General features: G+C 40.8%; 1 protein-coding gene across 6 annotated transcripts in view; it reads right to left on the reverse strand.

The window, feature by feature from the left end:
* Nucleotides 1–27,242, reverse strand: part of RBMS1 (RNA binding motif single stranded interacting protein 1) — a 148,003-nt gene that overhangs the window by 85,647 nt on the left and 35,114 nt on the right. The window contains exon 1 of one of the 6 annotated variants that reach the window (XM_065069642.1): nt 10,486–10,801. The exons of 4 other annotated variants lie outside the window; for them this stretch is intronic. In XM_065069642.1, the coding sequence (XP_064925714.1) occupies nt 10,486–10,548 (63 nt within the window). In that variant the 5' untranslated portion in view covers nt 10,549–10,801. Of the gene's footprint in view, nt 1–10,485; nt 10,802–27,242 lie in introns of those variants that run through there. One more of the 6 variants, XM_065069643.1, reaches the window with a different exon arrangement.

Genomic DNA, 27,242 nt, shown 5'->3' on the forward strand with positions numbered 1-27,242 from the left:
AAGTTATAAAGGAAAATACTTTTGATAAGTACACAAGTACACTTGGAATTGATAATAACTACAAAACACTGCAATGAAAGGGAATCTGCCCAGCTAACGGCTAACGTTTTAAGATAAACTAACCACTTGGCTCTACCTACTGCACAACTACAGTCCTGAGCAATTGCTTTCAGGCTGTCCTACATTGAGAGCAATTTCAAGGAATTCTATTTTTAATAAGAACATACAGCTCCACTTTTCTTAGCAGCAATCTGACCTTCGCAGGTTATCAATCTGTGCAACCACTGGATGTTCAACACTAATAATCTTGTAAGTCATCATTAGTTTGCTACAACAGTCACAGTAAATTAAAGTTGAAAGACCATGCACTGCATTTCCTAAAAGAATAAACCAATTATTTGAATTTATGCATTTTAATTGAATTTCAAAAGTAAAATGGGACAGCAGAATATTGGAATAAGGACTTCACAGATGAAAGGGAAAAAAAGAAAAAAAGGAGTTAATTTAGTAGGAAAGATAAGGCCACAAAACCACTAACGCTACCCAGATAAAAATTCTACAAAATTCAACCTGCAGAACTTCATGGAGTTATTCCTGTTCTGAGTAATATTTTAACGGCTGAACTCTGCCTTTCTGTACACTAAATTTCTGCTTCGAAATAAAGACAGAAAAACAACATCTACTCCTTTCTAAAACTAGAGTTCTAGACAATTTTACCAGTCCAGTTTCTTGCCAAAACAAATACTGCTGCTGTTATTAATCCAGAATATCAATACTAGTATTGACATGAACATTCCCATAAGACTGTAAAGAAACTACTCACACAGTAAATGACAGGCAGAACTTGAACACAAACCTTTATCATTCTGAATAAACTGCTCTGCCCTCAGCTTTAGAGAATGACTTAAATGTATATAACTATACATAAATATACACACACACATATATATAAGATATTTAGTCCTAATTGCTGTAATATCTGACCCACTTCTGGATGTTAGTATATTTCTGTACAAAATCCATGGGAGGTAGGAAACTAGTATTAACAAACACCTTTTGAAGAGCCAAATCTAAACAATCTACCCAAGATTATCCAAAATATTGCTGACAGGACAAATTGAACTTTATGTTACCATCTTAATACCTTTACTGTCCTTGAATAAACTTTACAAATGTGGCTGATCCAGGACTTTTATTATCACCCAAGATAATGACTTAACATAGAACTTACTTCAGTGGAGGAAGGTGGAGATGGAAACCAGCTCTGAAGATTCAGTAATTTCAAAAGAGGGTCACCAGAGAAATATTAAACCAAAAAAGGTTTTTTGATACAAGGATAAAACATGCAGATAGGTTAAATCTTTCATTCTATCATCTTATATATTGGAACACAAAATCACGCATCAACAATACTACAACAAAGAAGTTGCAAGTGAAACATTAAAACAGAAAGCACAAAATGGTCAGAAGCTTCAGAGCAGGGAATTCCCAATAACGCATCAGAACATGTAAAGAATGGTTATATGAAAAGCCAAACTGCCTTTTCTAATGACTAAACCAGTCTCCAGCCCTTTGTGACTTCCCCGAAACCACGACAGTGCACACCTGACAGATCTAAGAACAGTATGTTTGTTGGCAATCTGACAAAGTCTGGTTCAAAAGTTAACCTGATTTTGTCACTATAGCAATTAAAATATCAACACAATGCTGAAACAATGAATGACTTGGTTAACCATTTCCATCTTGCATTTAACCTCCATAGGATTGTGGAATATTGGAACTGGGAATGGAAGCAGCTCATAGGGAACTTCAGACAACCAAAAAAAACCCACTGCATTCTTCTACTGGTGCCATGGTGTGCCCTAAATTTCACTATTACCTTTAACCAACTGAAATTCTACATAGGGAATTGCATCTTGGTATTCTTCATCATAAAAATTACACAAGCTTTCAAACACGCTCTAGAGTTCCTCAGTACTGCAGGATTCTGCCAGTTTTCTCCTTTCAAAATGGTCCCTAATTCTGGAATACTTACATGCATACGTGTGCATTGGAAGCATTGTTGCCCTAAGACAATAAACTAACAGCTATCCTTTATCTTTTAGTTTAAGCTAAGCACTGCAGAAATGCTTTTTTAAAAACCCAGTTTGGGTCAGCACTTCTCACAAGTAGCCTTGTGAGCTACATCTCCTGGAATGCTGAGGAAGAGCCAAGAACAGTTCCTGTTTCAAAGGTTAGTAGCTAAGCAGTTGCATTTAATACCTAACTGAAATGTTTTTCCCAAATCACATAGAAGTATTACTAAATACGCACAAGTACTGTCATAATGAGGATCATGTAAGGCAAAGAGATTGGATGGAATAATATTAAAGTAATTTAAATACTGTTTGATTCAGCTGAATGTCAGTCTAATATTATACCAAACGTAGGATACACCAAATGTTCATCTCAGGTTTCTCACTGGGGAAATTCAAAAGTCTTCTGGTTCTCTGTCTCAATAAGCACTTTTTCATGTCAGTAGTCTCACTGCAGGCAGTGGCACCATTGGGTATGTAAATATGCACTGGCATAAGCAAGAGTCTTAAAATTCAGGCCCACTCTTCTTGAACTCATCTGGAGGACAGACCACTAAACACTTCAAAGGATCTCGTCCTGCTGGCGGCTGCTTTCATACCAGACAGAAATCTGTGGGACTGTGCCTGGCTCTGCTGAAGCCCAGGTTGATCTGGTGGGGGTGTTGCCTTCCCGGGCTCGCAGGAGGCACTTTCCCAGCCATGAGATGCGTCCTCAGATGCCCAGCATACCCGTTCTGTCCCTCCTTCCCACTGCACAGCCACAGAGGGCCAAATTAAAGTACAAGAAGTAACGTACAGTAGAAATTTGTGTTAAAGAATTATTTGTCATAATAGATTATTGAAAATCTTAGATAAGTCAATAGCTAAACGAAGCCAGAGCAAACACATGCATGTGGCAATACAAATGGTTTAAAATGGGTCACCACCACCATACTCAAAGATGGGCACAGCTGCCAGCCACCTACAGTGGCTCCAATAACAGGGTCTCCCTCACTCCAAAAGTAGCCCCAAGTACAATCTGTTACACAACTGTTTAAAGCATTATTGGCAAATTATACATGTAGGTGGAAGAGAAATAAAAACATGAGAAGACCTGAAATTAATCCATCATAGCATAAAATGTCTTTTGCAACAAATCAACCATCTCTTCAGAGCTCCACTGAAGGGCACTCCAAAGTGTGCACAGGCAGCATCGCACCTGGCGAAGCCCAAGAGACATTACTACTTCCAACGCAGGAAAAAACAACCTATGGTCTCGAGAAAGAAGGCTGAGCGAAAGAGTCACAGACTTAAAAAGTAAAAAGAAAGCTCTACCCCTTACCCTCCAAATGTGCCAAAAATAAAAGGAAATATGGAGCCTTAAATCAGTGTCTTCTCTGAACACAACCAGAGGCAACAGGGTTGCACAATAATCAGTCTCCCTGGGAAGGTTGGAGGTTGTCTGCCAGACAGCTGCATGCAAAGTAAAAGAAAATTTCAGGTCCTCTACCACCATTTTGTGGAGTTTTTTTCCCATTCCTCAGTTTTAAAAATTTTATATTTTTGTTTATGGATTTGTAAACAAGGATCTGCATCTGATTCTACTCTCACCTGCCTGGTGGTTTGAGTGATTTCAGATTGTTGCAGTGGCATGAGCACAACCTAATGATGTTCCTGTGGGTCAGACAAACCCTAAAACAGGATTCTGAATCACCTCGGAGGAGTCAAACATCTACAAACATTGCTTCAGTTTGTCAGAGATAACTGGATACTCCTCCACTGAACCACAGTGGGAGCTGGAGACACCTCAGGCATGAAAGAAGTGTCCTGCAGGGACCAACAATCCTGAGAAAAGCTCCCAGTAACACCCAAAGTTGCACCTGAATCCTAGACTTCATTCCCCAAGCACACTAAAAATGGAAGTGCCACACAAGTACCTCAGCCATCCTAAAGGACTGAATTATAACATTGTTACACTGTAGTAGCCAGATGACAATATATAAGCTGCAGTTAACCTAAGGAGTCACGTTTCCACTTCCTTGAAGCAAAGCACCATATGGTAGAGGAGATTCAGATATAAAAGAACAAAAAACAATAGAAGGTAAGGAAAGAAATAAATCCCCTTCTCATCTAAGTGGAGAAACAGAAAAAAACACTTAGAATAAGGTGTGAAAGTACCATTGCCAATGAAAGACACTGTCAAGAAACAGACTCAATAATGAAATATAAAGTTACTTCTTTACAGCAGCCAAATATATGTATCTCATTTCACAAACAGGTCAATGTCAGGCTAGACTAAGTCTGATGCTCACCGTACCTGCTGTTTCTGCTGTTCTTCAACCAAGTAAGCAAGTCAAATCCAAGGTACCAAGTCAAGCGAAGCCCAAATGAGGCTCACCAGGACAATGCCCTTTTTCTTTCCACTGCAAGCTCACCAAGTTCTACAGTTCTACCAACCAGGTAAGTAAAATCAAAACACTCGCTCTATTTGACACATCATTTTTCTAAAGCAGAATGCTTTAAACAAATAAGACACACATCAGTGATTTCCTAAACTACCATGGTTATGCAAACAACACTGCTTTTATGAGGACGCATGAACAAAAACGTATTATCATGCATTATACTATTATCTATTTGTACATATCTCTAATTTTCAGCTTTTATTTTGCATAGACTATAGAGCTGATATATCCTTATTCTGCACCAAATACAGAAAAAGACATTAAGTGCTGTAACTATGTTTCTGTTTTGAAGATATTATAACACTTCAAAATACTTGCTGGATATTTTTAAGCCAGTGCATCTTAGTGCACAGGTTAGGCCCTAAAACTGGTATAAACTCTAATCGTTAAAAAAGGCCATTTACATAAACTGCAACAAATCTTACTAAATTTAAACTGCTATAAATAACTAACTTATACTGACATGAACCCAGCTGATCTTGAATCTGCCTAAAGCAATCCCTCACCAGCACTCAACTACTTCAACTGCAGTTTAAAACTACTTTCTGTGTCAACACACAACTGCAGCAACACTGTTTTAACTGCAGTGTCTTGAGGGAAACAGAGCTAAACCTGTGCTAATCCCAGTAACCACCCCTACAGCACATGATTTTTTGTTGAAAGGCTTGTTCTTATCTCAGCCATGGTTCCCCCCCACCACATTTCTCCTCTATTTGTAACTCATCCCTTCCCTTTCCTGTTGCATCAGGAAGCTGCAAATACAGTGGCTTCTGCAGGGCTGTTATAATTACCACAGGACACTGCAATTCTGAAACGTATGCAAAATAACTAACCATTACTTCAACCAAGTTTCTGAGAGCATTTAAATGTGGTTCTGTTGGCTTTCTAGAAAACTTCTGACCAACAACCTTCATTCAAGATCAAAACACCTCCATGCACCTCTTCATTAGGACTACAGCTTTCTAAGCCTTCACAGTGTCCCTAAGTAAGCTGTTCTAAAAATAATCTGATGTAGAAACAAGGGAAAACATTCATAATTAGCTAGAAACAGCCATGAGGGAAAGCCAGTAAGAAGAGTTCCTATTCTCCACAGACTTCTTTTGTTATATACCATCTCATGTAATGAGCAAAGATCAATTTCAAGGAAGACTTGTAAGATTTTAAAAAAAGCAGCCCAAAACAGCTATCATGTCGAACAACCATTATTTTTATTTACATGGTTGCAGCACTGTGCGGATGTTTTAGGAGCCATCTCAAGCTCTCAGGAAAGGATTTTCCCCTCCCTCCCTTCCTTCCTTCCCCTCTCCTCCCTGCCAGTAATCCTAGTTTAAAGGACCTAACCCTTCTGAAATGTGTTAACTCAAGCAAAATTTTTTAACAGTTGGAAGTTTCAGGGAAAAAAAAAATGAACCCAAAATAGCAGATGTTCAAGACACAGACTTCTTTTTCCCTTCCATGTGAAGCTTAATGGCAAAGATACATACTTTAAAGAGTAACACTTCCAAAGAGACAAAAATATATTATTCACTGTGTTAGAAACACTAAACAAAAACTTCAAATTGCTAATAGTGATAAGACAATCATATTGCTTTTCATAATTTACAACATCATGCCTGACAAGATAAGGTGCTTCCTTTTACTTCCTTCATTCACGTTTGTGTTACAAATATAGAAACCCACTGACTGAGCAGTTTTGCTCCCTTGAGAGTAAAGGAGAACTTCACAAACATTCTTACAGATGCACTTAAAAATTTAAAATAGCTGGTACTTAATATAAGAGCTAAGTCTTGTTAAACCCAGGTAGATCCTTTAACATAGTATGTAATGCAAGGGGAAACAGACTGTCAGCACAAGCTGATGATACAGAGCGACATAATTTTTATGGTTCTGAAAGAAAGAAACTAAAATACACTAACCACATTTATTTAGGTAATCAAAGTTCATTTTCAGGCTCCTCAGCCTCCCCCACAGCACCGTGTATGCCCATGAGAGGTGTAATGTCAAATCGGTCTGGTTGCAGGCTGCATGTGGAGCTGCATGTTTTGAGTTATGACCGTGCTCAGGTCTTGCAAGTTTAATGAGGTTCTTTCTCACACACAGACACCACACACAGCACCAGCTGGGAAATAATAAAGTAGGATTACAGGTGTAGTTTCCTGCTACTATAAACCTATAGATAGAGTGAAAATCTAATCTACATTTTTAGCCTAAGATTGGCAAAAACTTTCTTCATTTAGCCATCATTAGAAACCCACCATAATCTTCAGCCTTTAACAAAACCCAACCTGTGTCATGGCGCTTGATGTTAACATGCATGAAAAGATTAATCAAAAACTTTGTATGTCTCTCTTTGCACAGGCCAAACATCAAATCAGTGTTAAATTCCTCACATGCAGCTACGCCCAGTTAATCTGCTCGAAAGCAGCAAACTATGTAAATCTCTTTACACTGGTGAGATAAACATTACACTCACCGAAAGGTAACAAGAACCACTGTCACTGGGCAAAGCCGCTAAAAGGCACAGGCATGCTGGGCTTCCCGAGCACCCAGGCTGCGGTAGGTGGGACCCTGCGCTCTCCTCCATCCCGGCCCCCAGAGCTGCTGCTGGCTTCCTCTTGGAGAAATCTGAGAGCAGAGACACCTCCCTGAACAAAGCAATTTACAATCCCTAATCAAATAGCTGCACTAGCTCTGTGGATTTGAGGAGCAGCTGGCAGGAGGAAGCCTAATTTTCCATTTACAATAATTTTACAGAGTGTAGAAATATTTACATCAGTGGAGTGCCTCCAGATTTGCATGAGAATAACGAAAGCAGGAGGAGGGACAGAGAATCATCACGTTCTCAGCACACACAAACTGAGAGCTAAGAAAGCCTGCATTAAGGAGGATGTCATATGTCATTTTGTTTCCTTAACGTTACTGATGCACACATGTGTATTCTTGGCATAGCACAAGTAATCTTGTTAGTAAAAATATTAGTTCATGCCTAACTTTTCCAGATAGGACACATGGCCATGAGTGCTGTGATAGGTTACTACTGAAGATACTGTATAGCTTCCATTCTTTATCTAGACCTGAATCTGTATTTTAAGCCAATTCTCAGATGAGCTGCCACTCATTTAAGCAACATCTAACTTTTAAGCCTGGTACAAGTATTTTAATATGCCTGTCTACCCATAACACAGGAAATCCTTTTGAAAATATAACTTTAGAGACCATATTGTAGTGTTCTTAAAAGTACTCTGAAAGAGACAGAAAAAGATTAGGCACCACCCAATTGAACATAACCTGAAACCAAGGATGTCAACTGGCTCCTACATGCCTGAGCTACACATTGAAATAGATATAGCAGATAACAAACGTAATATTATAAGCACAGATTCGTTTATAAAACAAAACATAGTTATTTGGGAAAACAAAAAGAGAACATGGGCAAAACTCTGGACCCACTGTAGCTAACTGGTATTTTGTCAATGTTTTAAACAAAGGCAGAATTTCACATTACATTACAGTCCCTTAAATCAGGAGTAGCGCCTTGCCTTTTAACCACAGAACACTCATCTTTCCATCTGAATCTGTTGTAGACTCCTAAAAACGTAACAGGAAAGTACTAAAACTGAAGTGCTCTTATACCATTCTGATATCACGTATGTTACAGTACTAATAGAGACATATAAACTACTCCAAAGATTTTTAATTTCATTTTAAAGTTATTTGATTTTTTTTTTCCAGCTTCATACGCTACATGCTGTTAGCATAGGAAATCTAGTTTCCCCTTTCAGAGACGATAGCAGACTACTTTTCCTACACTTACAGCACCTAGTCTCTCAGACTAAAGCACAATTACAATTCAATTGTCTGAATATGGGTTACGCAGCACACGGGGAGACTTAATCTCGACTATTCTTAATTATCAAGAGCTGAAAAATTAGGCTCACAACACTCTTCAGCACTGTTTGACATCAGCTCACCCCTGCAGGTGAAGCCTGAGTGAAAGGGAGATCAGAAAGTCAATCTTTAAACAACCTTAGTCTACATGAATGAAGCTAATAGGAGCTTTCCATGGACTTAAATGGAGAAAGGCACAGGCCCTTGCTCCTTATGTAGGAAGTGTTTGAGCAGAGAATGGCTACACACTAACAAAAGAAACCTTTGGTACCCAGGGTCTTAAGCCCACATAATACCCCCACATTCATTTCTTTCTCTGCCTGTTGGGAAAAAAAGGGTCTGTTTGTTTTTCCGATTCAGTCAGCCCTTTCAGCTCTTCCAATCTAAGGAGTGCACTGTGAAAAGAAGAGCATCTTATCAGCCTGCTCCAGACCAGCCAGTGAACTCTCATCCACACGCAAAACACACCCCTACCAGCAACAGGCCTCCCCGTGCTGCCCTCTGCTCCTGCCCCCACCCTGCCCAGCACCCAAGGGGATTTCGTTAATTAATGGTCCTTTCAGGTAGAGTAAGAAAATAGTATCTAATAAATTGGCTTCATTTACCAAGTATGCAGAAGCACCAGACAAGATCATCAGTGTGGGCGTAATGCAGGGCATTTATTAAAAACAAACCAAAACCAGCACACACAATAAGCTTGTTTTATTATGTATGGACTTGAACACTTTGAGTACAAGATACAAAGATAACTCCACGCACTATTAGGCAGCATCTTCAGAGTGCTGCTGAGATAACACACCAGCAATTCTTATCAAAATGATATTTCTATAAAACAAGGGAGGAGGAGAAAGGAAATAGTTTTCATTTAAGCTTCAAGAAAATATGAGTTTAACTTCCACTGTCGCACAGGTTAGCGACACTGATCACACGCCATTCCAACTACACACCAAGAGTGCAAAATTTCTAAGCCCATTTCCCCATTATTTCTATGAAACTCTCCACTGTGTGTGGCAGCAAACTCCAATCTGCTACTTCTGCCCTTAATGAATTCTGACCCTGAGCAAAACTGGACAACTCCCCCAGTATTGCTAACTGAGCCCTTCAAATTACTTGTCTCAGCTGCTAAGAGCAGCAGACACGGAAGGGTTTTTCCTCACCTGGAAAGAAGCCTGCCATAGTATTTTTGGCAAGCTTTGTCAAGCCGGGAGCTCGTCAGTGACCTCTACTCCATTTACCCTCTGGCACACAAACACACAGCACACTTTCCAATGAACTTAATTTTTTATTTTTTAAATGAAAGAATTCATGAAAAATAACACACTTTGCAGTAAGTAATGTAGCATTAATGCCAACTTTTTTTTGGGGAAAAAAAAAGAATTAAAAGTGCAGCCAAAGAGACAAGGGCCCAGCAAGGCTGTAACCCAACTATTTCAACCATTTTACTTCCAGTGACTAAACAAACAAACAAAGAAATACCTCTTTCAGTACCGCTTCATAGATACGAGTGCTCTGAGCTTATCGGAGCGATCTGTCTGCCCATAAAAATGTCACAGGATTTCCCTTGTGCGCTTCAGGGCGGGGGGAAAAGGTGCAAGCCTGAAGCGCGGCGGCGGATTTTTGGAGGATTGTTTGAAAAAAATAACGCGCCGCGACCCTTTCGCTCATTTCACACCGAGCGAAAAACATCCAGCCCGAAGTTTCGCTTTGCGGCCCGTGTTACAACACCGGGTGCTTTCTAACTTGTTGCCGAGCTCAGCGGGGCCACACCGCCCGGCCCTGGGCAGCCGCACGCCCCGCACCGCCCGGCCGCTAAGGTCACCCGACAGAGGCCGCCCGGGCACTCGGCAAGGTCACAGTGCAGCTTTTAAGAGAGAAAGAATGAAAAAAATAAGAAAAAAAAAAAAAGTAAAAATAGTTTTAGTTTTGTAAATCCCAGCTCTCGAGAAACTAACAGGCTGCAAGTTGCAACTTACGCAAGTCGCCACCCCTCTCCCCACTCCTCCCCCAACACTTCGGGGGGGTGTGAAGGGAAAGCGGAGTTGGGGAGCCACAGCCCCCCCCACCTCTCCCTCTCTTACCTGCTTCCGATACGGGGTCCGGCTGCTGCCCGCCGCGCTGCTGTTGCTGCTGGGGAAGATCATCGCCCCGCCTGATCCCCGGCTGCCCCTCGGGATGGGGAGCAACTTTGGCGGCCGCCGGGCTGCGGCGCGGCGGGGCTGCAGGGCGCTCTCCGCCTCCGTGCCTTCCCCGCCGGCTGCGGCTCTTCGCTCCCCACCCCCGGTCCCCCGCTCCGCGCCGACCCTACCCCGCCTCGGCCGCCCCGGCTGCCATCAACGGGCTCTCATTGACCAGCGCCGGCTGCCCCAACCCCGCCGCTCCCACCTCCCGCTGGCCCCAACCACCGCCCAGAAAGAGGGAGGGCGCGCGCGAGCGCCGCGCCACAGCGGGGAAGCGCGGAGCAGGCACGGCGCCCGCGCCCCGCCCCCGTGCTGAGCGGGGCGGTGCTGAGCGGGGCGCGGCGCCAGGGGAGGCGCGGCGCGGGGCGGTGGGTGCCCCCGCGGCGCGCAATGGTTGCGCCTAAGCGGGACTGGGGTGGGGGGCAGCGGGCCCGCGGCGGAATGCGCGGCACGCGGGGCCAGGCGCAACTTGCGCCTGGGCCCGCGTGCCGCGCATTCCGCCGCGAGGTGCGCCCGGCCCGGTCCCGACTCCCGAGGTGGTCCAGGACAGCCCGCAGTTCCCCGGTTTATGCGGGGGGGCTGCTTTTGGTGCACCATTCCCCCCTCAACTGCAGGGCTGACATCTCGGAGTGCAATCAATATCGTGGCTTTTAACTCTCAAGTTTTTCTTGATTAGAGATGAGAGGGGGAAAAACATCCAGTCAAAAGCCTCACTAGTACCTCAAAGCAGTGTTTGGGAAGCAGGGGGAAATTCTGATTTTCTTCACAAAATTTGGGCATAGGAAACATCACAGTTCTCAGGCAACAAGATTGGGACACACAGAGAAAAGGGGTTTCCAACTTCCCTGACTGGAGAATGTAACTGTAATAATGTAAACAATGCAGACTACTGCATTGTTTACATTATTACATTTACATTCCCCAGTGATGCTGGTAATCCAGTTTTTAAGAAGTCAAGTTATAGTTCTGTTAAGCCACTGAGTTTCTGACTGGTGACACTGCAGAAGGCTTTCTGGTACAGACATGCGCCATTAGACACCTTTTGGTTTCTCTTCCTCTTTCTGGTAATACCATGGCCACAGGCTCACACACACAAACATGACAATGGGAAACTGCTGGGGGAAAAAAAAATTGCCAGGTAGTTCATTACTGAAAGGCCAAGTAATATAGCACCATATGACAACACCAGTATCTACAAAGGCCATAATCTTCAGTTACTCAGTGCCCTACAAATAATCACCAACTATTTTGGTATCCTAATATATCGCCACCACAGATCAGAGTACAGCTGACGGTAGGAAAGCACCGTCACTTGGCAGAACTACATTCTGCATAACTTTCCTTTTTTTTTCTCTTTCAAGTTCTAAAATGGATGTGTCTCAGTTTGGCCTGGATTTGATAACACAAGTTTAAGGGCTGCTAGTACTGGATGAAAAGCACTGCAGCCACACTGTGATTACTGCCATTGAAAAATGTTTGATGGAATAAATTTGTGCCGGCAGACTTTATGCCAGATCAGGTACCGCCTGTCTGTACTATTTCATGCTGTTTCATGGATCGTTTGTATTCCCACTGCTGGCATAAAGTTAGCACAGAAGCTTAGAGCTAGGATAAAGTCATATTCCCTGGTCTGGCTAAGGCTGCAGCCTCATGCTCACTTTACAATATCAATTGGAATCACTGCTGAAAACGCAATGGTTCAGCAAATTATTCTGGGTGAAACCTTCATTTTTTTCTCTCTGATCAGGTTAGTTTTCTTCCAGATCACTTCCTCTGTCTGGTTCAGCATGTGGCTGTGCTACTGCTTGTGCCAGAGTAATGGAGGAGGTAGCATGGGAGTAAACAGGCAGGGGCAAGAGGGTGGATATGACTGTTTGTTTTGGCAGCAGTATCATGTTATTTGCTTGATATGTTAATGTACCTGCGGCTCAGTTTGATAGAAATGGAGCTGTGTGCTCACGCCTTCCCTAAATGTACTACATATAGTAGGCGATCTGTGCTCCAGCCTTACAGTCCCATGGTCGCAGATGACACAATGGGATTCAGTGCTGAAACAGTGTCTTAAAGCAGTATAAATGTTAACAGTGACAGGCTATTTCTGCTCAAATCTGTATTCCCAAACAAAAAATAGGAACAATATTTTTCTGCACAGTATTCTGGTCACCAAAGGGGTGACAAAGCTTACATCTGCTACACCTACAGGGGGGCTTTGTTCACTGGAGATGCATAGAGTGACCACACCTTCCCCACTGCTGGGAAAAGCTTTTCAAAAGCCATCAATCATCCCTTGCTTCCTTCCCTCTCCTCTTCCTGCCCCATCCCCCAGGGAAGAGGCTGGAGGATGTAAACACTATATGCTCAATTGGGCCTATTCTCAGTCACTGTCATATCAGGGAAGGCACTCAAGAATATTCCAAAGCAGGATCTGAAACTGCTGTCTTGCCCTCTCTGCCACCACATGTCCCACGACTTCTGTGATTCGGACACAGATTTCCCTCTCTTGGATTCAGTATGTGACACATTTCCCTTGGTTACCATTACTCTCGTTCCTAACACAGTAAGAAAACAGAAAGCAACAAACATAGTCCTGTAAACATCTACTAGATCACAACTGAATGCTATCTGCTTATTTATTGTTGTTGAAGAAAAACACATCACAGAATTTTCTAGAAAGACCCTGAAGTCCTATCCTACATGCTAATCTACCTACAATCATTTTCTGTTCTTTCTAAACTGCTTGAGTATAATCTGTCTCCATTTTTGTCTCCAACATAGGAATAGCTGCCTTCCAATAGCTATGACAAGGTTATGAAGAATACAGAGCCAGACTCCTTACAGCAGCGTGGCTGGAGGGAAGGGGACAGCAGACCTAAACTGAAATGATAGCATTTCTGACGGGACACAAGGACAGCGGGCATTGCCCAGAGAGTCTCTGCACTCCCCATCCTTGAATGTTTTCAAGACCAGACTGTGTACAGCCCTAAGCAACCTGGCTTGATCTCTTTGCTGATGCTGCTTTGGGCTGGAGGTTGGACTAGAGATCCCCTGAGGCGCCTTCCAACCTGAACCTATGCTCATATGAAAAAGCTGCTTTGTTCTTACTCCAGAATACAGGCAAAATTATTTCTGTGTAAAACCCTGTATTTGAGATTAAGTTGATAAGGCTCAAGATAATTCCCTTCGCTTTTCAGTACATGCACAGTGATGTATCAGTTCAACACACTAATAAAAGTTTCCCTACATATTTTCTGGGAGGCGAGAAGCATGCCTTGTTTGCGCAGAACAGTCTCAGTCTTATTCATTTAGCAATCCCTAAACTGAGACACCTAATCTATACAATGCGTACAGATGTGATAATTTAAATCATATGTTCAAGGACTTTATTATTAGCTGTGTTAGAGCAGGTGTAAACAGACTTGCAGGTAGCCAGGCATCTTGCTGCTTACAGTTATAAATGAGCAATTCATTTTGATCCTGTGGGACAAAGGTGACCATAGGGTCTAAGAAAATCTAAGAGTCTGTAATAATTATGTTCAGAGCTTCTTTAAATTACCCAGAGTTGCTTACTCAGAAATAAGGAAAACTTGCTGAGCAGATCTGGTGCATTTTGGAGCTACAATGTTGTAATTACATCATTCTGTTTTGTTTGGGGTTTTGTTTGTTTGTTTGTGTTTGGTTTTGTTTGGTTTGGGTTTTTTACGTACAGTTCAGAAATTTAGGTTTGCAGGGAGACTGGGTAAATACAGAAAAAAAAGATTTCTTTGAAAACATGGAGAGAACTGGAAGTCCTCAAGAATCTTTCCAGTAATGTTTGTCAGTCTTAACAAATAGTGGACTTGCAAAACTAAGCCATTACTTTAAGAACAGTTCTGCACGTTTAAGCTGCTACTTTACTATTTCTGTTCTAAATCAAATCCATGGCCTCCTTTATTTATCTCAAAATTCAACCTAAGTAGCTATTTCCCCTCAGGGCATTCAATGTCTCTGTAGGACAGATGGTCCCTGAGCCCTGGATCTGCTTTAAAAGGGAAACTTTCAGTCTATTGCAAAACCCTGTGAGTCCAGATTGGATGTCCTCAATTTCCTCGCAACCCTGCTCTCCTGGCCACTTCAGGGCCTCCTGAAGACCCATGAGTCAGGGAGTGACTGAGGGCACCTCATTTCCCGACCTTGACCAGACCTAGAAGACCTATGGGCTTACCACCACAGTGCTCACTGAGGATCCATCCTCTCATCACACCCAGTCATATGTAGCAAGGTACAAACCAGAGGAGGCACGAGGCTGAGCCACAACAATGCAAAAATACTTTGAAATACCCTATGCAAGCCCAGGAAACAGTATGCAAGGCTCAACTTTGAGAGATATTAAGCATTTCCTGAAAAATGTTAATAATGGAGTATGGGAAGCTAAGTATTGTACAGAAGTAGATTTTTAATTTTAGGCTTAAATTCATTTATTCAGGACTGAAAGCAAGAAAAGCATTTATAACAGCCAAAGGAAAAATGTCAACTTCATTACATGGAACACTCCTTTAGAGATAAATAAAACCCATAATTAATTGACTTAATTATTATTTAAGTATCCCCAGTACACAGGTAATGGGAAAAAACAACAACAAACAACAAAAAGAAACACTAAACAAAAAAAAAAAACACAAACTGTATCTTGCTAAGTGGGGATGAGAAGGAAAGGTCAGTAGAAAAGGGACACAGTAATGACATTAACATGCAAAACACTTTCTATATAAACACTTCTGTATTTTTTTTCAAATAAGAAGATTTTTAAGAAACAATGACTTTTGCAGAAGTATACGATCTACTAAGAGTGAGGTATTACACACAGAATAAGAAGCCATTGTTTAAGAACACAGTCTTTAATCACACAATATATAGAGCAGCAATAATCTCCATGACGATCACAACCAAAAGGGGAAAACAAATAATCTTTCCAAGCTGTACCATTTCAAATATTGGTACCAAGATACCAAATTACTTACATTCTAGACTAGAATACAAAAAATAAAAGCCATTTTATCACTCATTATAAAATACCTGTGCACAGTCAGTATAACAGGTTTCTTTTGACTCAAACCCATCAGCTCATTCTCTCTGGGAATCCTCTGACCTGTCTCTGATCTTCCCACCACCTCGACTGTTTCCCTTAAATCCAACAGCTCTCTGCAAAAACAAAAGCAGTTCTTTGCTCCCTTCAGCGCACACAGAAGCCTCTGCTGTGGCCACTGGGTTTGTGGCTCCTATGACATGTTCCGGCTCCTCCTATCCATTTTAGCTTGCAGTTCATTCCTTCCATGCTGCTTTAAAAGTTCTTAGAAGGACACTTTATAAATTGCACAATTATAAGTAATTGTTGCCATTCCTTCACCGATGACGGGCACAACAAGATATTCCCTTATAGAAGTATTTCCACTGCCAAACAAATACCCCCTTCCTAATTATATTCTGTATGTTCTGGGAAGCACAAGTATGAAAGAGAATTACAGTAAAGGATTACTATGTAACAGGAATTTATGGAGGCTGCTCATAATCAGTAATTAAAACACAGGACAGAATCCAATCTTGATTTGTGGAATAAACTGACTCTAGAAGATCTGAATTCTGCCATTAGCTTGATAACGTTGCCAGACACTTGTTTGAAATGATAAAACAGTCAAAGCCTGTAAACAGCTTCCAGATTTATTATAAAACAAAATAATAAAGTCTGTCAGAAATGAGAAAGTATATTGTTTTTTTCTGCTTTGTTATTAACTATGTAGGAAGCTGTTCATCATTATATTAAAACACATTTATGTTTTAAGTGAGACTACTAAGAGCTCACTGTTTCAACATGCTTTCTTCACTGCATATTTTTTACATTTTGTGCAGAATAAATTTATGGAACAGTAGAAGAAGAAAGCAAAAATATTTCCTAAGTATTTTCTGGGAAACAATTATTCTATACAGCTGTTTGATTTTTTAATGTATTTTACATATTTATGTTTTAATAGAAATATTAATAAAAGATGAAGCAAAATCTGGAAATACACAAATTTTTTTTTTAAACCTTCAGAATTAGGATGGTTTTAAAGTAGAGTTATATCTGCTGGTTTTCCAACAGAAAAGAGGCTCTTTCTAGCCACCATTTATTCAATTTTGGTGTGCTGGATTTTCTTGGATGAAATTTTTCATCATGTGGGCCAGGCTTGAATCGTTTCTATTTTACTAGAATCTTAGAAATAAGAAAGAAAATAAATAAAAATGGTCTTATGATTAAAATATGCTTAAAGATTGAGAACAGCTAAAGACACTGAAAAGATAAATCATTCCACAGTAGTCAGAGTGGAAGGTCCGACTGAAAATCAGCCAGACATAAATTTTATTCCTTTGCGTGTTGTTTTCTTGGTATCTAAGCCCATGAAATAACTTCAGATCTGTCACTGCTCTGCGGTTACAGAAAAAAAAATCAGACCCTTACCTGGTCTTTCCACATCTATAAAACGGAACATATACTTTGAAGCCTTGAATGAAACATGCACTATTTGTATTATAAGCAAATTCTGTATTAGAGCAATGAGAAGCAGGTTGGAACCATAACACACACTGTATCCAAAATGGATTATTATGGAAAAAGAGAAAAAAGGCAGAAAAAGTCACTTAAAATATGATATGCCATAAAAGAGGGAGTTCTTGTCACTAGTGCACAACCAGGCTTCCACACTCAAGCCATGGGCTTGAAGAATAGCTGAGGAAAAACCAGAGCAGATACCGCTGTACAAGCCTGTGCTGCAGACAGCAGCCACATGGGCAGGAGCAACAGGCCAGGCTGGAGATTGCGTACCGTAGGTGTATATGTGTGGTTTTCTTGGCAAAAAACCACAAAACACAGCTCTTTCCAAACAATGCTGTTGTCCTAAGATGACTCTGCTTGCCTTTTTTTTTTCTTTCCCTGGAACGAAGTCCTGTTGTGTTTGTTCGACAAATACTAGTGGTCAAGTGAAGAACTGACAGCTCTACCTGCTGACAAGCACTGTGCAAATTTTTCCTGTCCTCACACACATCCCTGTCAATTAACCTCTTTTCTGACCTGCAAATGTCTTTACAGCACTCAAACTCCCCCGAGTACCCTGACAACACTGTACTGACTCTCTAGTGTCCATTTACACCATCTCAGTTGGAGTGTGAGAAACTAATTTCCTTGTAGATTTCAAAGGAGCATATACATTGTATCTGTTTCAAAAATTACAGCCTTTATCCTCCAAGTTTGGTTTATAATCACATATAAACAGAAAGACATTTGTTTATAATAGACAATCTGATTATAATGACCTAATTTAGAGTATGAAGGGAAGAAACAAGATCATGTGGCACAAGTTAAGCAAATATTCGAGTCTGAATCTTATCTCAGTTTCAATATCTTTAAAATAAAAGTATCTACATAAACCTTGATAGAATTGTTCCCAAAGTACCTGGTTTAGCTTACCTCTCCAACAGGTATTATGGGTTTCAGCCTTCCAAAGAAGTCATAAACTGGTTTGTTTTTTTCTTCCCTAAAAATGCATGCTCTACCCCTCTGAGTTTTGCAGTTGGATACTTGTTACTTTCATAGCACCTACACACCACCAATATAACACAGAACAACATTATCAACAGATGCATCTTCAGAATAAGAAAATTCTTCCTCCCATGTAAATTCAGCGCTCACACAAGTCACCTGCCCGCTGGCGATGGCAGCACCAGGCCTCCACCAGCACGGCACTTGGCGTCTGCAGTGAAAGCTTTCTCAGGCCTTGGGATTGTCTGGAACTCGCAAAGCCCACTCTCGGGAGTGAAAGGAGAATGTGGCTACTGCAGACGCAGCCCTTCCCTGAAGGGCTATAGGATCCTATACCTTCAGGTATATGTGGCTGATGCACCACAGACAGGTGAAAAGCAGGAGCAGAACACCAAAGCCATTTTCTGACACGGTGTATTGCAGCCACCAGCTGCAAATAGGGTTTTTTCCACTTCCACTGTGAGCTAAACTAGCAACAAACTTCATTGCTATCGCAAGTCTGGGTCTTCACCTTCATCATTTCAGTTCCTGTAATTTTAAATTCAGAGATGATCTGAATATTTATATTCAGTAATCAGTAAGTTAATCAAGGTGGCTAAGACAATTTATTTCAGGGAGTAATTCACAGAGTTATTTACTAATTGTTCTATACTAAGTGTCATGGGCTGGCAGCAGCAAGAATCAGGGTGGGAAAATATTTCATTGCATCATAATTAAGTTTTATATTTATTTAGGTAAATAGATTCTTAAAGTTGTTTTCAATGCATTCTCTCAAGTTGGATTCAAAGTATCTATCAGATACTGCACAACTGTATTTCACAGGTCTCTTCACCAATACCAACACACATACATCAAAGATAAAACATGGAATGAAATCCTGGCCTGATCAATAGGAGCTTTACCAGCATGTCCCAGATTGCACCCAGAATGAAAGCTTTTGTGATCTAATGAGTGCATTTAACCACTCAGTGATGCCAAAAAGCAAGAAATCTTCTGTTCCTTTCCTCCTTCCTGCTCTGAGCTTCATGGTTTCAAGCCCTTTCCTTGATCCTCTGTTTCTTCTGCTTGCTGATTCAACTCACTAACCCAGCAGAAATCTTTCCACTTTCCTTTGTGCCACAACAAGGTGTTGAGTTGAGTCACCGAGGTGTCTAACAAGACCATCACAAGCCAAGTGGCAGGAGCACGCAGCTGGGAGAAGGCAAGGTGGGGAAGGAGTGCGTGTGTCCATGGGAGGAGGTGCTGCTGGTGGGGTGGCTTCTCCCAGTCTAGGGCTCTCTCATGGAATTTTACTCAGAAAAGTTTTCACTGGTTACCACTTTTTTAACCATACATTTCTAGTCAGATTCCAGAAAAGTGAGGTTATTGCACCAACCAGACTCCAGCCATTCTGTGCAGATGTGCTGCAACGGAGTTGGGTGAGCAAATTCAGATAACACAAGAATTAGGTTGAACTTTCGCCCCTAGTTCCAGCATTCTTTGAAGTTCTTCACTGCCTTGGCAACTCCTTCCCCTATCTTCCACTATTGCAGCATCTGTCAAAGGCTCTGCATAGCCAGGATTTTCTCCATTCTGGGATCTTCAAAAAGAATTTTGCACTGTGTTCCCTGGGGACTAGATCTTCACAATGTTTCAGTGCTTGCAGTACAACTTGCTGCACTTATTTCTGAGCACAGCAAAACTCCCAGCAGTGTTTGCTGAACATGGCTTTAAGACAAAAAGGATTTCAGCAAATGGCTACGGGAACCTTCCAGGACTACTCACTAGCAGGAAATACAATGATCTTCTAGCGGGAAGCAAATTTGGATAATTTTCTCTATAGCATTTTAATATGAATCTATGTGAGCATGTGCCCTTGCATGCACATCAGGTTTTTTGTTACCTATCAATCAAAACTACCAAATTATCAAATGCCCACTTCAGGACTTGATCCAGTTGTCCCCTAATGTAATCCAGAAGAATAAAATAAAGACAACTGGGTACTACCATAATATTGCTTTTGACCCTGAGACAATTTATCTTTCACTATTCTAAACATCATTTAAAAGTGTTCACATGAGTATTTGTTTACGTAATTATAGATGGAGCTTTGTCGTATTTTTCACAGTTATCTGTCTCTAACCTGACTGACTGAACTCCAGTCCAAAATACTATCCAACTATATTTGGTGAAGCACACTCAAAATTATGTTTGGACAACGAAATGGATTTTGGAGACCCACAGATAACATTGCTGCAGAACACAGGCTCAGGTAGTCCAGCAGTGAGCAGAGGTTAATGGCTTGGAAAGACAAACACCCTTGCTTCTTATACCTTCATTGTAATCAGTTACTTTACAGCAGACAGTCTCATTACTATAAATTGCAACTAGATGCATTTTTGCCTTGCAAAGGAATTCATAAAAACATGTCAGATCATGTCAGTTGAGATGTTATATAAATCACATTCTGCACAAAGTGAAAAAATACATTTCGCATCCAAGAAATTTCGGCTTGTTTTCTGAGTAGAGCCCACTGTTTCGCAACTCCAGAAGAATTATCAGAATTACAGACATCATGTAAAAGACGTGAAAAGAAAGTTGAAAATCTAAATATGTCTAAATGCTTCCATTTTAATCCCCTTATTCATTTTATTTCCACTAAAGTTGCTACTCCATTCCACAGGCGGGTTGTTCTCAACACTGCCTCAGACCATTTAAGCATACGCATTAACTTCTGTGCTTGCATGTATGCAATCTAGTGACATTACCTGGAGAAAAAGCGTTCTTAAATCTGCGACGGAGGTACCGACAAGAGGTCTGAGTAAAGAAAAATCCTTATGTTGCAATGCTAATTTCAACTGCAGGCTCCTGACACCAGTTGATAAAACCTATGAAAACTACCAACTTTTTTGACACTATTAGGTTTTTACCTTTTCTTTATCTACGTCAGTGTTCGGTAACTTGAGAAAGGATAAAGCCTTTTTCCTAGCAACGACATACAATATGACAGTTCATGTGAGTAAATCATGTAGGCACATGATTTTGCAGGAACTAGGCCAGAGTGAAAAAAAGCCAGAGTGCTGTATTAATCCCTTGGTGACTATATTCAGTGGGCTGTGCATTGGCTACACCAGCAGACTTGACCAAATTGTTCTTACTCACAGAATGGAAAAGAAAAATAGGAGAAGCTAAAACGTTGAGATATAAATGACCTAAACTGCAAAATAAACTGCGCTCTGAATCTTCATTTAAAAAAATTAAACAAAAAATTGCATATTTTGAATCAAAACACATAAAATCTGACCACAAATCCATTCGAGCAGAATCACACAAAACAAGAAACTCATGCTGAGCTTCCTTACTGTAGTTTTCACTAGTATCATTGTAGAATATACAAAAAATCTGTTTATTTTCCTAAAAAAAATAAAAAATCAGTTTGTCTTTGAAATGTCACCAATGTAGACAACCTTTATTTTTTTTTAACAAAAGGCAGTTTTAAATTAACTAAAAGGTTAATTCTAGAATGTATTACCATAACATTTCCATTTGAAATAATACATGCTTTTATAATCTATATTTTAGATTCCTTGGCTACAGTTGGTTTAAATGCTTTAAAATGTCTAATTACTGATTTTCTATTATGTTTGGCTGATAAAATTCAGGAATTGAATCAAAACTGTGCTAGCTCCTTTGTTCAAATGTTAAAACAGTCAGGCAATGTGCCTGTCATTAACTGCCAGCTACTTTTTGACTGTCAGTGTCAACTGCCTGCTAGGCAGCTCACCCTGCAATGGAAATTATTTGAGAATACCTATCTACGGATCTTAGTTTGTGCTGGACAACTAGACTGCTCCTTGCTCCTTTCAAGAACTGTAAACTATAAACTACACATACTGAAAAAGAAAAAACAAAAAAAAAAAGCCATGCCTTTTCATACTGAGAAACTCCAGGCTTCAGATGACGCATAGTACTTAATGCTATTTACTGCACCACTGTAATTATTTGGTAGCTGATCAAACTAACAAACATAGCATTTGGCAGAGTGGGTACTTGTTGTAGTGAGTAGATGTGAGCTTTTTTTATTTTTCACTGAGACTTCCACTCCTTTTGTATCAGATCTGATGTGAGATGTCCCTCCCCACCGCAGCATTCCTTCTGCACATCTGCCAGCCCCTTATTCACCCTTTGGAGCAGACATTACCACACTCCTTTGCTGGACTGAATCAACTGTTCATGCGGGTGTGCTGTGAAGCAGAAAAGTAAACGGATACAGTTTAATCTACAGATATACATATATATTTTTGCTAAGGGGTTGATTTCCCAGCTCTGATGTAGAGAGCAGCTGTAACACGTAACAGGCTTGGCTGGACCTGGCCACAGAGGCAGGAACTTCTAAATCCCACCCAACTGCTGAGGAAACAGCAATGTCGAGATGCAGCCTGACTGCAGAGCCCTGACCAGACTCAAAACCGAAAGCAACTCAGGGGTTTATGTAGCAGCACATAAAGTATTTTCATTTCAAGAGACATTTGCAAACACAGAATGTCTTTAGTTTTGTCTTTGGATCTCAATTAAACTTGTAAATGAAATCATCTTTGTTTAAAATTATACTTTAGGGAAAGACACTGCAATATACTATATGCTTGGAAACAAATTAATGAAGCTCCACAAAGAGAAGGGAAATGGTGTGATTTATGCATCTGAATATCGGTCATTTTTTTAAAAAGTGGAGATGTTGCACATTTAACAAAAAGCTTAAGTTCACAAATTTCTTCACGTGTAGGGCAAATCTTTCTTTAAAAGCTGAAATCATGGTTACAGTAACTTCCTATTCAGTCATTTCCTTAATTAAACCATTGAACTTTAATGTGAAATACAGCCATTACAAAACCAGAAAGGAATCCGAACAATAACAATCCAGTCAAATTGGCACTGCAATAACCAACAGTGATGTCAAGAACACTGGCTGATACTTTTTGGTCTGAATCAATTAATGCTGTGATACCCTGAGCTACTAAATCAAGTTTTAGAAGACTGCTGGATCAAAGCTGCACTAGCCACATGATGCAACGCAGCGAACACTCAGCAAAAATGGGCTCTCCTTGGTAAAAGTTATTTAAAAACCAAACTGTATGTCCCTTTTTCCCAAATTTTTGAAAGGTCACATTTTAGTCAAGCGATAGGTATGCCTCATCATAGTCTCAAACATCTGTACTGCTCTGCAACTGAAGATTACCCAGACAGAGGAATTTTTAAGTCCCTTTTTGTCTCCTTCCTACTCCAACATAGCATCCCTCAGTGGTGCCCAAAATGTCAGTGTTCTCGTTTTAGGCAGTCTATTCCTCTTGGACAGTCACTGTCTTCACGCCTGTCTTTGCCTCTCACAAATGATCCAATCACCCAAAAAGCCAGCATCTTGGAGGGAGCTGGTCACCACCACCCAAGCCAGGGCAGAGATTGCTGCATCAGAGATGGGGAGTCTGTTCCCTCAGCACTGCCAGAAGCCCCACCTGGCTGTGGAGCTGCATTTGGCCGAGGACAAGCAGCGGCGCAGGCATGCGGGGAGCGCTGGGCTGGCACAGGTACTGTTCCACCCCGGGACCACGAGCCCGGCACTACTCACTCTGCCTTGGCAGCAGCAACGCAGCCCCTTTGGGCTCATCCCTCATCTGGTCATGTTTGTGTTGCCAAGCAGTCCCCAGGGCACAGATCTGCAACTAATGATCGTGGGACCACAGCACTATCAGCCCTTTTCTGTTGCCCAGACAGTAAGAACTCTGCAGGTCTCTAGTTACGCTGGCAGCTCATGCTCTGGGTGGGTGTGAAGGGTCACAGAGTCACTCACTGCAGGGAAGGACACAATCTGTTTTGCAGGCTGGTTTAGGCTGCTGGGGCATGGTGTCTTCCCAAAGATGCAAGGCCACTAACCGATCAAAACTGGCAGCACCTTAATTTTTGAGGGATCAGTAGGGCTTTAAAAAACAAGAGTAAAAAAAAAAAGTTCAAAGAACAAATGCTATCAAAATTCTGGTGCCTGCTACCTGGAATATAGATACTCTTACATGAATCCTTACATTTGATCAGGATCTTTTTGATTGCTACAATCAAAGATTTTGCAAAATAATTGAAAAAACATATACACTGACCTTTTTTTTTTTGGAGGGGGGAGGGTGTCTTATAGATTTTACACCCCTCAACACTGAAAGTGAAAAGTATGTTAGATACATGAAACTGACAGATTTGATGGATCCATGTCTACCATACTTGGGTTACATCAGATTTTAAATTGTGCTGAAGAGACAATTTTTAATTAAGTGTAAACCTTGTTGCACAGATCGATACTCAGTGAAATGGACATACTAAAATGTATTATTTTTCCAGGTATCACCATACCTCCAAGAATTTAAAAAAAAAAAAAAAGGCAAAACCTCAGAGTTGAGAGATTATTTTTAAGAAGACAATGATTTGTTCAGGGTGTGGAGTAAGACACAATGGTGTTCTATTCTCTGCCTTAAACAGGGGGGGCCAAGAAAAAAAAAATATTAAAAAAATCCTTTAGTGATGCATTTTAAAGTGCATGTTGTCTGCAGTGGGACCCAGCTCCCAGACAGTAGGATCTTTTTCCATGCATTCAACAGAAATGGTAGGTATCATGTTGCTAACTTCAACACTGCAATCTGATTTACGCAAGCCAGCCCAAGTAGATAGCTACTGAAATCAGCTGGATTCTTTTATGGATACAAGATAAAACTGTACAGATAACACTGAGGATTGAGTGCCAGGGCTGGAGCCTGCTGATTTATCTAATTGGCTGCACTAACACACCAGCGGAGTGTCGCCAGCCTTGCCCGCAGAACGCTGCACGGGAGGCGCAGCCCAGCACAGGGACTGGTCTGCGCCTGCCGCTGGGAATGCCCTGCAGCCGAGATTTCGGGATAAACAGAAATCTTCTTTTCACAGGTGTAAATCCAAAGCGATGACTTTTTGGTCCAGTTACAAAATCTAATTTGGAATGAATCCTGGATTTCTCTGTCGCTAGCTGCTTGTAAAGCACAAGTATCAATGAGCTAGTAATTAAATAATAATAACCATAACAATATTGCAAAATTCATATATACTAGGTAAGATTGTAAACCTGCTAGATAATATGCAAACCAATTACTGTTTCCTTGAAATGAAAAACAAAACTACATGATATTCAGTAACATGCTATTATTAATGCTGCTTTTACTTTACAAACTCTAGGAATACTTTTCAGTAATTGTTTAAGAAAGCACCCGTACTTGTATAACAACTCTGTTAAACAAACAGACTGACACACAGAGATACGGACGCTTTGTTTGTAATGAAGATACGTTATTAAAGGGAAAATAAATCTGCTTCTGGGCTGGATCTCCAAACTGAAAGGGTTTTTCAGGTGATGGAAGTGAGTATTGTGCTGAGTCTCAGGCCCGATTACTTCCTGCAGGGATGGTTTTGTCATTGTGCCACCACCCCTCCCCTGTGACTTCTAAACAACCCAGGGTCACTGTGTCCTCTCTTTAATTAGTATCTCACTGCTGGAGGGAGGGGAGAATGTCAAGGAAAAAAAGAATGAGAAGACACTGTAAACAAAGGTCCTCAGGGGCATCTTAACAATTTGGACAAGGAATGGAAAAAATGCTCAGTTCTTTTGTTGGCAGTAAAAAGGAAAAAACTGGTTGGGATGGACAGAATTTTAATTTTAGTTATCTCAAGTTAAATAAAATAAAGAGAAATGCTAAGGAAGAAATGCATTTTGCTCCCAAGAGGGCTTTGCTGTTCAACAGATGAGTATATAATCTACATTTTACGAAAAAGCCAACTAAAATGCAGTGGTACAACCACGAAGCAGCTGAAGCCTTAAGGTATACTTGGCTTCCCTAAGAGCCATAACCGAGCTTAAGTTGGGTGAAAGCAATTATTTCTATTTGCAGTAAAATAAAACTTCCGATGTATATTCTGTATACAAAAGTATCTGAACTGCAAAGTATCTGTACTGCAATGACTAGTCTGTTGCATTACTACAATTTACACCTATATTTTCCATAGAAAAATACAGCTAATAAAAACAAAATAAAGTAAAATAGCATATTAAGCAATGACAAGAGAACCCCACCACTTCACCATTTCACACTAGATAATTAACTTGCCCTGGAATTTCTCTAGACTGATGAATCATAAAAATGGCATATATTACTAGAGACAAGGATTGTCCATATCAAATGGGAAATGTTTTGCACATGAACATATGGGTTAAAACATTTACCTTTTTAACTTTCCAGAATCCACAATATGACACATCAGAGAAATTTTGCAAATGTTTTGTCATAAGCCAAAAGGTCAGTGCTTACATGAAATTTAACTTTTCTTAGAATTTACAGTATTTTACAATATTTTAAATAACTTATTTTCTGTTCTCTGCTGGTAAATCAGGAAGTGAAACTTGATTTTAGAGCAGAACTTCCACTGAAAGGAGGGTTTCTCTTTAAAGCTGACAGCAGGAGAAGTTAAATGGCAGTTTGTCAGTCACTTGGGTAGCTATTGTGGCACATGGTAGGTGGCCTTCTCCCTCCTGGAATTTCCTGCTCCAAGGTAGGCCCTAAGGTTACTCATGCCATGACTAAAGGGAAAGGGAAGAAAAACCACACATGCTTCAGAAGAAAACCATACATGCGAGGAGTTGCAGAAGAAACACATGCTTGGAACATCTCAGTGGAAACGAGAGCCCTAAATTCAGTCTGGAGCCAACACTCGCACCCTGTCCCGATGCCTGCTGTTTGAGCAATCGGGAATGGATCTCTCTCAATTTCTGCCATCAATGTGGTCACAGTTTCATGTAAAATACTGAAATGCTAATAAGGGAGAAAGGGAATAAACTATGTAACCTGTGGCTATAGCACTTATCCCAAATATAAGAAAACAACATGTGAATCTTCGGCCTTACATTCCGCTTCCAAGGTACTGAATGCAAAAATATAAGCAAAATCTATTTGGTTGCTTTGGTACATACAGAATTAGATGCCAGCTAAGGCAGGACTTTAGTGGAGTTCCCCAATGTCTGACTCAGTTGCTCAGCCCCTATGAGGATTCAAACATTCTGCTCCTCTAT

The sequence above is a fragment of the Columba livia genome, chromosome 7, assembly GCF_036013475.1.
Source record: "Columba livia isolate bColLiv1 breed racing homer chromosome 7, bColLiv1.pat.W.v2, whole genome shotgun sequence".
Lineage (NCBI taxonomy): Eukaryota > Metazoa > Chordata > Aves > Columbiformes > Columbidae > Columba > Columba livia.